Below are 12,852 nucleotides of genomic sequence, written 5' to 3'. Positions count from 1 at the left end.
AGAGAGAGAGAGAGAGAAAGAGAGAGAGAAAGAGAGAGAGAAAGAGAGAGAGAGAAAGAGAGAGAGAGAAAGAGAGAGAAAGAGAGAGAGAAAGAGAGAGAGAAAGAGAGAGAGAAAGAGAGAGAAAGAGAGAGAGAAAGAGAGAAAGAGAGAGAAAGAGAGAGAGAAAGAGAGAGAGAAGAGAGAGAGAAAGAGAGAGAGAAAGAGAGAGAAAGAGAGAGAGAAAGAGAGAGAGAAAGAGAGAGAGAAAGAGAGAGAGAAAGAGAGAGAGAAAGAGAGAGAGAGAGAGAAAAAAACTGCAGACTCAGTCACATAAGAAAAGGGTTTCTACTCTATCTGAGAAACAGAGCAGCTCTTCCATGACCAATATGACATAACCATTAATGTTCGCTTTATTCACAAAATTCCTAAGATCTATACTATCTATAAGTTATATTTCTTCTTAGAGGGTCATGTACATAGGTCACTGCAACTATAAGTTCAAGAGGCAGAGCTCTGAGCCACAAGAACACTTCACAGGAAATTTGTTTTTGTCCTGGCACAGAATGGATGTTCTTTCACTTTAGTCAATGCACTGCCAAGTTCACTGCAGGAAGAGATGGAGGGACAGCATCTGAGATAAGAAGCAATCCCACCCCAGCTAGACATGAGACAATGAACCCAAGCATCCAGTGAAATGCGCCATCCCTTTGCCAACGGATTCCAGCACAAATTACAGTGAAGTCATGTGAGCATTGAGCTAGCTGGTTAGTCAGCAAAAGAAGAGGAAATGTGTACACATACACACAGGTATTAACAGCAACTACCAACTTGATTAGTTACCATGGTGTCTAGTGGGACTGGAAGAGAAGACCCAGCCCTGTTACATTCCCAATCTGGCGTCTATATCAGGATCTCTGTAAGGAGAGGAAGATAAGCAGGATCCGATCAGCACACCAAGGCAGAAAGGAAGAAAATAAAAACAAAAAAAAAAAAAAAAAAAAAAAAAAAAAAACACCAAGTCAGATCATGAACAGAAACTGTGGCCATGCAGTGCCCCAGCCCACCTCAGTTCAAGGCAGAGTTGTTATCTAAGAGTAAGTGCATCTCACCATACCACCACTCATTAGGTTAGTGTCATGGAGAAGAAAGTCTGTAAGTTTGAAGGGAGTCACAGCGCATTTGATTTTTCTTAGCATGTCATGCAGAGCTGGCATGGTCACCAAAAGCAGAATTCAAACTTCAGAGATTACTTTCCTGGGAGAGTAGTTAAATCTACTACAAGCACATGAACTACTTCTCCAGCACATACCCTTCATTCAGCAGGAGGACACTGAACAGTGGGTCACTCAGAAGCAAAGCATGTTGACCATCTCATGTGCACTTTTGGTGCTATGACATTTCTTCTCAGTCTTTAGGGGAAGGACACATGCAGAAAGTGGAAGGCAGACTTTCCGCACAATTTTGAGCACATACCACTCACTGCTTTCACTGCACTCGGCTTTACCATCAGGGAAAGCCAACTCACTTTCTCTAAGCTCTCCAAACAAGAAAAGGACAAGGTAAAGCTCAATTTAGAAATCCCCACAAGTTTTATTTTTTGAGTAGTTTTCTTCCATCCTACAGGCAACCAAAAAGAACCTGCAGGAAGCAGGAATTCTTTGTTGGGGAAAGAACAGAAAGAAGTTATTAACCGTGATTTCATTTCTAAGATTAAAGACATATTTTCATCCTTTCTTAGAGAAATAACCAGCTAGTTAGAGAGAAGGAAAAAGTGCTTCCCCCCACCACCACCATGCTCTATCACCACAGGACTCAAGTCTGCTTTTATTAGGTCTTGTTCCCTTCTCTTAACCCCACTTCAAAAGATCTGTGCTTCATTTTAGAAATATTTTAACAACAAAGATAAAAAAAAAAAAAACCCTTTTCAAGAATGGTAACAGTTAGCTAGAAACAAACAGTGAATGAGAATGGGTTGTGAAGTGGCTACCCCTTCTTTACTTATTAGAGTGGTGATGAATGGGATTTTGGCAAGAGTACTCCAGGTTCAGGGGTAAAACACTGGAAACTGAAAAATTCAAGTCTTAATCTCAACAGATTGTTTCTTAAAATTCTATGTGTGGCACGTTTCCTTTGGGAAGGGGGAGGGTAGTGGGACGAGGGGCTAGGGAAGGGAAAGTGAACAAAACAGAGCTAGGGGATCTTCGATTAAGTGTTCACAGGGCATATATGTTTGTGTCAGAGGATCAGTGGTAACATTTAGTGATTTTCAGGTGTAACTCATGGCCAGTAGGTCTTTTCAAGCACAAGAGAAAGATAATCATTACAGGCAGATGGGCCAGCCTAACACATGGCCATGCTCTATCTCTAGCCGTGGTTGCCAAGACCGCGCTGACCCAACTCCTACCCCCCCTCTAAGCCCTCCCTCAGATCCTACTGCTATTCCTCACATCATCCACAGGTGAGGAGAGAGATCTCTTACCCAGAGTAACGTTTTTTAGAGTTGTTCTTTCTCATAACAAGACACACGACAATAGAGATGAGCAGTGTGAGACCTGTAACCGTACCGATGACTATCCCTGCCACCATGGCAATGGGGGAACGCAGGCAGGCTGTCTGGGAGAGAAGGAGAAAACATTCAACTCTTCTGCATTCCCTGAATAACAGAAGTGCAAATGACACATGTTCTTGACCTTGGATTCTTTTAGAGCAGAAGCACTAATGTCATACCCAGGAATTAAAACATGCGGCCTAAATGGTCAGCAATAGCAGGCAGCTAGCAGAATAATGTATGAACAGATCAGACACCAAGAGCATTCTTTAAGTTACCACCCTTCAGAAGTGACTTTATACTGAGAACTATTTGCATCGTGAAGGAATGTGATAATGACAATAATCCTGTCTTATTTTGTACTTCAGAAAAAAAAGTTATGTTCATCTGGTAACTCCCAGTGAGATCAACAGGAAAGGGCAGGCACACTTTGAAAGCACTTCACACATTGCTAATCAACTAAGAGCGCTGAATGCTGGGTGTTCTCTGGGTAGCATGCAGCAGACAGCCCAATTACTACCACGATCACTCTAAGAGCATTTATACATGCTTCTGGTGTCTCAAAATACAACTCTATACATTTTTATAGAGTCATTCTTCTCCTTCTTAAGTCAGGTTCATTGAAAGTTATTAGCAATATGCTTACAGGAACACAGTGTTGCTTTACTCACGTTTTCCCCAGAACAATTTGGGGGAAGGGGAGGCCAAGAAAGAGCAGCCAGAAATAAAAGCCAATCAGAGAATGAGTATAAAAGACTTGCAAGAGAAAGAATACACAAAGCACCATTATATCTTTTTTCAGTTGCAAACAACATTCTCTCTCTCATCTTGCTTAATGCAACCAACATCTTCAATTGGAAGCTTTCTTACAAGAATCCATGCTATGCTAGCTACCTGCACCAAATACTGGGAAAGTGGCATAAGATGCAACAGTTACAACACATTATATAGAAAGTCCTCAGAAACTTGCATCTGACCACCACACAATCACTGAGGTTGGAATGGATGTCTTGAGATCATTTATGCCAACCACCCTGTCCAAGATCGGTCAGGTGATGCAACCTGCTCAGTACTCTGTCCAGTTGGGTTTTCACTGTCTCCAAGGCTTCACAAATTCTCCAGCAATCCATTCCAGTGCTCAAACATGTTTACAGTGAAAATATATTGAGACAATTTATTGCATTGGAAAGTATGTCCATTGCTGCTTCTCCTGTCACTGGGCACCACTAAAGAGCTTGGCTCAGCCTTCTTTACTTTCTCTCTCATGAGATATTTATAACCATTGGAAAGATGACCCTGAGCCTTTCTTCCATTTTCAGGCTAAACAATCTCTACGAAAGGTGAGCCAGTCCCTCCTTGCTGGATTTGTTCCGCTGAGGACCACATATCATGCTTATAAAAAGCACTCACAACGAGTTTGCAATTATGTAGATCAATCCCACTTTGACATGCTTACATAGAAGGGAATAGCACAATACATAACCCTTATGATGCAGGGGCATCACACATTTAGTATTGTTCATTTTGAGTTTAATGACTTTCAAGAAAAGGGCTACATGATCTCTAGCCATTTTACTGATATCTCCATTTGACTGCATATCCTCTCAGCAGCTTTCCTAGCTTTCCCCAGTGTTTGATGCAAATTTGTAACAAGAAGTCTTAGAAAGAAATTAAAGATGAAGATGTAAGTGCCACAACCTAGAAGAAGACATCCTTTCCTTTAAGAACCTTCTGGCAATCCAAAGATCCATCTGCCAAGAAGGAGAAGAATCTTACAAATAATAATACTTTTCAGGTACTGAAGTACTTTTCAGGCACGGTTGCATTTGAACCACATGCTAACATAAACTAATTTTTTTTGAGGCATTTAAGAAGTAGGAGTTCATAGTTTTTGTTTTTCTTCCCCTTTCCAGGGGCAAAAATAACCCTGCAAAAGTATCAAAACATTTATTTCTGTTAGCAGACCACCTCCTGTCATATGCCCAAGGGAAAACAAACCAACCAACCAACCAGCAACACTTTCAGAATGAGAAAGTAGCAATCCAAAGCTATAGCGTTGTTGCCTGCTAAAAATGTGATGTTAAAAAAGATGACAACATCTAACCTGAGAGATGTTACTTCTTTGATTTGGATGAGGCTTTCTGTTGGCTGGATTTGGATGAAATCAGAAGCTACGCTCTCTTGACAGTGTTTTTAAGAGGCTGCAAGAGAGCAACTGTTTGCACATGAAACTAGAGGCTTTACTGCCTTTCAGAACGCAACTCCACAGACAGCAGAAAAGCTTGCACAATTTTACGACCACCCAGCTTACTTGGAGAATTCTGCCTCCTACCCCCTTTCTGACGTTCTTCAGTATTGCACTTACATGAATTCCTCATAAATATTTCCAGAGCAGTCAATGGTTTCACAGTAACAGGTAGTCCCAACTACATACCTAAAGGTTAACTTTCAAAGCTGATAGTTTAACACAAGTTGAAAAGCCAGACTTTAAAGGGACATTTTTCACTAAAAATCACTGTAATTCAAAGCATCTTCCATTTTCTCTGGAAATGTGCTAGAATTAGTTTCGTGCCTATTTCATGAATTTTCCAATGGTGGTAAGTATAACAGTTTCCATAAGACAAATCTAGTTTTCCCCTTCCTGAGAGTTCAGATCAAAGAGGGACTGCCTCCAGGTAACACAAGCTGCATCGAGCACCGAGTTAAGTAGCATCCTATTACAGGTAGGGGGCAGCCTAATGCAAAGGACTTTGAATTCCCTTTAAATTTATATGATTTAGGCTTTGAATAGTACTCCTTCCCAGATTCACATACAGTAACGAGACAACAGACTTCCTTCTCATCCACACCAACAGGATCTTTCCACAGTAGTTGAAGGAGCTGTTCGTGGAAATGCTATGGAGACACTGCAGTGAAAATCAGCTGAGTTAGCTTGGCAATTCTGAACAGCCGAGCCAACAACAGCAATGTATTAGATGACTAAACTAAAATATAAAGCCAGCGAGGTATTTATGGTCTAAGACCATTTAAAAGTGTGAGGTATGCATGACCATTTACAGGGCAGCTGACCCAAATGGATTAAAGGAATATTTGGTACCACATGATGCCATACTCAACAATAAATTTGGGATGGCTGGGTGTGCTGTCATAGGGCATGACATAAATTGTACAGAATAAAGGGTGGATATTGTCCTCATTTTGGTTGGAATAGAGATTCTTCATATTTAGCTGGGACTATGCGATGCTTTATATTTGTAATGAAAACAGTATGGATAACACAATGATGTTTCATTTGTTACTGAGCAGTACTTACATGAGTTTTGTTTCAGTTTCTCCCACTGTCCTACTAGGGGAAAAACTGAGGGTGCACAAAAAACCAGAAGAGGACACCACCAGCTAAAATATTCTGTACCATATTATAATGGTAATCTCAACAACAAAACCAAGGGGAAGTTGGCCAGGGGAACTTCTGGTGCTCAGGGACTTGCTAGGCACTGGTCAGCTAGTAGTGAACAACTGTATTGTGCATCTCTTTTATTTATTCATTTAGTTGCAGGTTAATTGCTTTTTCCCCCACTTCTATTTTCCTTTCCCCTTCCGTCATCCTCATGAAACTGTCTTTATCTCAAACCACAAATTTTCTAACTACTGCCCTCCCAGTTTCCTTCCCTCCTATCCCACTGCATGGGGAGGAGAGAACCAAGCAGCTGTGTAGTACTAAACCATTTACTCAGGTTAAATTATTACAGCGCCTTTGAATAATTTACAACACCAAATAAATGATTCAGAACAAGTAAATTTATACAAAGGAGAGAAAAGTACAAGGGTAGAGATCAGCTCAATCTGGATGTGGTACAACCTATTACACGAGTAGTACTTTAAGGTATAGTCAGAAAGCAAAACAGGATTATAGCTATAGCTATTGGCCTCTAGATTGAAAACCTGTTTACAAGGTATTCCAAGTGTTCAAAAAAAAATCTGAAGACAATTGCTGCATCCTTCTCTCTGTGATACAAAGTACTGTGGCCTCAACTCGAGTACTGAGTGCTATTTGGGCAGCACAGTATAAAAAGGGAGCTAGAGCTATCAGAGAGTGTCCTAAATAGGGTTAAAAAGATGGTGAAAGGTCTGGAGTTTTAGACACGTGAGGTGCGGCCCAGGTGCCCTGGTTGGCTCAACTCAGAGCAGAGGAGCTGAGGGAAGGCCTCATGGCAGCTGCAGCCCCTCACGAGGGGAGCAGAGGGGCAGTGCTGAGCTCTGCTCTGTGTGACAGCAACAGGGCCCAAGAGAATGGCATGGAGCTGGGTCAGGTTGGGTATCAGGAAAAGGTCCTTCACTGGGAAGGTGGTCAGGCACTGGAACAGGCTCCCCAGGGCAGTGGTCATGACACGAAGCTTGCCAGACTTCATGAAGTGTCTGAACAACGCCCCCAGACATAGGGTCTGATTTTTGGGTGGTCCATGGTAGAGCCAGGAGTTGGAGTTGATGGTCTTTGTGGGTTCCTTCCAACCTGGGATATTCTATGGTTCTATGAAATGCAGAGTCATCCGTGCATACTAAACTCCATTTGATTGTCCACAGACGATCTTCAGCATTCATTTTTCCATTACTTGATTCATTTTATATTGAGTTCATTGAAGCCAGCATGCAAGTCTGACAAAAAAATATCAGCTGAATTAGTATACTGAAGTGTCTTCAGATTTTAACTCAAATCAAACGAATGAACAGGCTTTGCCAAGACAGCCTGACTGTCTTTGCCAAAATAGGTATTGCTTTACTGCTTCTTCATAGAGACTATCAATACAGCACAAGAAAATAAACTGACCTACTTTATACACATTAAAAAATTCTAAGAAATAGAAAGCACTAAGAGACCTTCAAAGGTCCTATCCAACTCGAGCTACTTCATAAAAAGAGGTGGATGTAGACCTTGCCTACAGTATATGGAGTAAATATACTTTTTATAGTAGCAGAATCACCCTAACTAGGGAATACACATGATTATCTCCTCTAACATATTAAAATCTAGTGGAATAGCTGCATCAGCACTTCCATTATGAATTCAACATTTGTTCTTGTCTTATTAAATATAAATTTGGAAATCTGATCACTGTGAGAACTGTTACTTTGCAGGAACTGTCACAACCTGGCTGACCTCCAGCTTACCTAGAACAACCGTATGTTTTGGGTGGCCAGGGGAAATGAAGAGCCAAACTGACATATGGAATCTAAGTGCTCTTGAACTGTGGTAACTGTTACTGAGTACTAATCAGAAGCTTTAAATGACTGAAAATAGCCAGCCTTTGCAGTTTATAAGAGTCAGTATGGAGAATATAAGCATATGTGTGAAAGAAACTAAGTGCACATCCAACACAAACACCTTTGTATGGAAGACAGCATCTCACTGTCTATCAGTAGATGCTCAGGGCTGATTTCTCCCTCCCCCTCTCCCCATATTACTCAGTACATATATTGCATGGGTTCCAAAACCAATTTTTTGTCACTTTCTCTCCTTGCTTCCCAGATTTTGTAAGTCATCCTAAGCACTGATGTAGCATGATATAGAAAACAATATTCATGGGACTCTGAAATGAGAACATGGGTTTTCCTCAAGTTTTCCATCAGCTTTTGCTAATACGTTAGAAGTTTAGGAATTAATGGAAATAAGAGGAAAGAAAAATGTATGACATTAAGTTTTCTTTTAAACAGTTGACAGACTATCAGTTCAAGTATTAGGACCTGGAAGGAGAGAATTAAAGAGATGGTTGTTCCCTCCAGGCCACTGCCTCACCCCCAAGAAAAGTGACACAGAAGAGGGGAAAAATATTAATACAATAAAATCACAGACAATGAATACCTTTCTCCACAACTCTAAGCCGGATTTCTCCTGGTTTGACAACAATATCAGGTGGGTTCTTGACATCACAAATATAAGTGCCATTATCCTGGAACTGCATGTTTGATATACTGATAGAAGCATCTTTCTTGTTAAGATCTCCAGCCCAAGTGACTCTGTCTTTAAATGGTATGTCCTTTCCAGTATATGGCTTCCCATTATAGTAATAGAAAAACTGTAGTAAAGGAAAAGAAGATATAAGAACAATTCAATTAGATATTATGGAGATACTATACTTCTCTTGCATTGTACTTCTATAGCATTATGCTAGAATTCACTATAATACTCAGCTAGTATTACAGATTTTGTTTTTCTTTTGTTTTGTGTTCTCCCTCACCACATTAATTTGGTTTCTTGCATCTTAATCACATTGAGATATAAGCCATAGCATTTGTTATCATAACAGACTGCAAGTTTGGGTTTTCTGTTGTTTTTCTTTACTTCCATTTTTGAGGACAATATTAGGGAAAATATTAGCAAACTGGGGGGTAATTAAAGGACAGAACTGTTCTGGATCACAGCCATCTGTCTTTCAGGCAAAGGAAACCTTGGGTAGCCTAGCAGGAAAAGCATACCAAGTTTCTTATCTTGTGTGTTGCTGTGTGTGACTCACAATCACAGTATAGCTTAATTAGCAGACAATACCTTCCTCCCCTCCGTTTCCCAAAATACTCCACTAGCAATTTACAGTGCATCTAGCTATGTTCCAGAAACCTTTAAGGTGATTAAATATAGCTGTTTCCTGATTTTTAGGTGACTGAGTCCTTTAAAGCTGAACAAAAAGTCCTTCAGGGGAAAACTGCACTTTTTCCTCATTATTCCTCTCCAAATTTATAATTTACATCAGTAGAAGCACATAGAGCTCTATAGGACAGAGGTCTGCTTTCAAACACAGGGAATGTTTAAGCATTGGACATAACCTTAAGAGTGATCAAGGCTGTATTATAGGAGCACATTCATTCTTTATATCACGCTCTGAAAGAAAATGGAAAAGTCACAGCCCAACCAAAACTCAATCTGCATTCTCTTCAGTTTAGCTTCTGGAACATGGTTAAAGAAATATAAAACTATATTCCAACTTCCTCTTTTTACATCCCTCTTTATAAAGGAGTTCTTCCACAGAAGAAACTGGTTACAAGTCAGTCCTCTTTCCACCCAAGTCACCTCCCATCTCTTTACCTGTTCCAAGCCTTGATTTGAAGGTTGTCCATTTTGAAACTACAGAAACTGATTTTACAAACCCCTTTTAAAGAGAAGTTAAGCTGTACAAAAGCAGAAAATAAGCAACATGTACAATACATAACACTATGGTAACTCAGATTACATGAGCAGTTTCACATCTCATTTCCAAGTACAAGAGGGTGCAGAATTGAAAAGATTCCCAGATGCTCATCTACTTCTTCTGTATGGCTACCACTTCAACAAACCACTCCTCTGACTGAAAAACTACCAGTACATTTTACAGTTGCTGCATGCCCCAGCCTTTGCTGAGATTTAACACTGCAATACTCTTAAGCATCTCTTAATAAAATAAAGCCACACTAAAATCAGAGTGACGGAGATAAGAAACATGAAATAGGGCTCCAATCCATATTTACTGCCTTTAAAAGCAAGCAGGTGATCTCTGCATAGTTTCACAGCCACCCGCCCCAGCTAGATTCCCTACAGTCATTGCTTACTGAGATACGAGTTGCTGCTCCCTCTGGTTGAAAGCTCCAAGAAACGGATGCTGCACTGCTGATCACTTCCACAGATGTAAACGTGCATGGAAGCTTTACATCTGTTTCATTCTCCACAAGCATCTCCTCTGGTGTGGTGACTTCTACTGCCGATACTCTGACTGTATAAAAAAGGTAAAGAAAAGAAAGAAGTAAAACAAGAGGCATCAGTGCTGTTTCGAAAGTCTGGAAGTTACAGTGGTAACTGTTTGTATTGCATTGCTTTTTAGGGGAAAACTGTAAAGAGGCAGCAACAACTCCACCAGCAAGAGGGTGCAGAGACAATGTGTTATACTTACAATACAAGCAAGTATACAGCAGGTCAGTTCACTACACTTTCCGTGTATTATCTGTTACAGGATGTTTTCTATCCACAGATGCTTCCTTTAAAACAGTTTATGGAAATCACTTCTATAGTGCAAAAGGATACGTTTACACTCTTCCCTACCGGCTGCCAGCAGAGACTGTAATAAATAAGACCCACAGGAAGAACTAATATCTTGGTCTCAGCTATTATTCAGTTTCCTCTCTAGCTCACATCTTGCTTCCTACATCTTCAGCTTCTCTCAGCTGTAGGTGGAACAAAAGCTCACCTCCACCAAGCTGAGCAGTAAACTTCTCTGGCTCCCAGCTATGCTACCTGATTCTACTCTCTGGCATGTCTTCATGTACAAGACATCATGGAAAAAAAAAAAAATTACAAAAATCACCCATGTAGAGTTTGGAAGCATGGGAATAGCATGATTTTTTCCCACCACAAGGCTTATGCATAGTCAAAACAGCAAACGGAACTATAATCACACCACAGGTTTAAAGTAAACAAGGTTAACTTTGTGACTGCACCAGTGATAAGTAAAATTCTTCAGAATTCGGTGAATATTTTCCTTACTTGGCACTGTTTAAACTGCAAAGATGCTATTCAAACTTAAGCAAAGATACACACACCTACACATTAATTCAAAAAACAAAGAATGACCTTGTAACATAAGGAAAGAATGCATCTCACTGTGTCACATCCATACGAAGGCAAAAATCTTGGAAAAAAATTGTTGTGAGTAGGGGCACACACAACACATGCCACCCTGTAACTCAAATGAAAAACAAATTTTAATCATGTCAAAGCTTACAGCAGAAAAACAGTACAAGTAAGCTTCTTCTGATGGTAGGGTTCTATGCTTCTAGGCTACATCCTGTACTCTAGGGCCTCACTCTCCTCTAGGTGGAAAGCATGCCTTCCTGCTTGTTCAGTATCTTGATCTATTAACTTTGAATAAACTAGTTCTCAAAATAGCCAACTGAAAATAAAGAGCACAGTTGAAGACTGAAGTTTTTAAAAACAAACCCAGGACACCTACATTAGTCTTTAAGTGATGTGTTTTTTGCTTTTAGTCAGTGACAGCTATCAGCTCTGTAACCTTTGGGATTTTGACAGCAAGCTTCTTTCACGCAATACAATTATCCTAAGAAGGTACTGATTTGTCATAAGCTGGTTTGTTTATAATCAGGGCTTAAAATTAAGCTAAGTCTATACTCCATAGAGAGACTTTAGAAACCAGCTTTTACACATGAAACTTTGAGGCTGGTTCCCCAAAGAAAAAAGCCTCTGCAGGCCGTACCATTGACACTCTCCCTCATCCCATGACTACTGGGCAAGTCCACCCGATTGACTGCAGCAAAGGGTCAAAAGCACAGCAGGTGATGACAGCTGGCCGGGCAGGGCAGACCATATGCAGGCTCTGGAAGTGGCCATTCAATTAGTGAAATGACTGAACAATGAAGGAGATGAAAACACCCTGGCCAGCTGGGTAAACCAAGGAATCAGTACGTGCAAGGCTTCGTACAGAACTGCTGTCTCGGATTCAACTGGAATAGCAAACAAGGGTAAGGCAGAGCACGTGCCCAGAGGGCACAGAATGATCATGTAAGCACTGCAAAGGTGGAAGAATTAAGCACACCAGTTTAATTACAATAACCAAAACCAGAAGAAGGCACTATTCATTTACTTCACCATTCAAAGGTGACACAGTGCACTTCTCAGATTCACCCTCTTCAGTCCTATCAGGTTATCCCTGACACTTCTGACTAGCCTGTCACCATTGCTCTTATTTCATATGACTGAAAGAGAAACAGCACCCTAAGGGAGGGGAATTTTCATGAAGAGGCTGTATCAGAGCTTATTTTTTTCCTCTTGTACATATTCTTTTGAGCCAAAAAATATTCTTTTGTAAAATAATTACCAAATATTTGTTTGGAACATACAAAGGCTTCTAGCAATTCAATTAAATGAACTCAGAGCTGCTGTGCTTTATGTATTTTTTCCAGCTAATGGAGTAGAGAAGAAAAAAATAATCCATTGTTTTGAGTCCAAGCCACAGAACAAGTCTTCCTTTCAAGCGTAAAACAAGCAAGATGCCCTCAGCATTTATGTAGGAGGACAAATAGTCTGCACAGACATTGTCTGCTTGTACGTGGCACAGAGAACTCCTTGCCACAAACAGCGAGTGGGAAGCACAGATCAGCTTCTATAGACGTCCCTGTTCTAATTTAGTAACAGCACGTGAGAGAAGTGTAGTAAAGAAATCCAACTTCTTCCTACAGTCTAGAAAGCCAGGAACTATGTAACAACTTGTACAGGCATTTTATGGACAGTTTAATTTTCACTTTCTACTTGGTGTCTTAACTTTACAACTTTCTTTGCTCACTCTCTC

General features: G+C 40.4%; 1 protein-coding gene across 1 annotated transcript in view; it reads right to left on the bottom strand.

The window, feature by feature from the left end:
• The window catches only part of MPZL1 (myelin protein zero like 1), a 35,553-nt gene that overhangs the window by 10,061 nt on the left and 12,640 nt on the right, over positions 1–12,852 (bottom strand). The window contains 4 exon segments of the mRNA XM_065741878.1: positions 2,462–2,577; positions 2,579–2,595; positions 8,388–8,601; positions 10,106–10,266. Coding sequence (XP_065597950.1) covers positions 2,462–2,577; positions 2,579–2,595; positions 8,388–8,601; positions 10,106–10,266 — 508 coding nt within the window.

This window comes from Cyrtonyx montezumae, unplaced genomic scaffold (genome assembly GCF_038088225.1).
Source record: "Cyrtonyx montezumae isolate F1298 unplaced genomic scaffold, pur_monq_1.0 scaffold_3, whole genome shotgun sequence".
NCBI lineage: Eukaryota > Metazoa > Chordata > Aves > Galliformes > Odontophoridae > Cyrtonyx > Cyrtonyx montezumae.
Note: the sequence above shows the minus strand (reverse complement) of the source record. Positions and strands in the feature narration are given on the sequence as shown.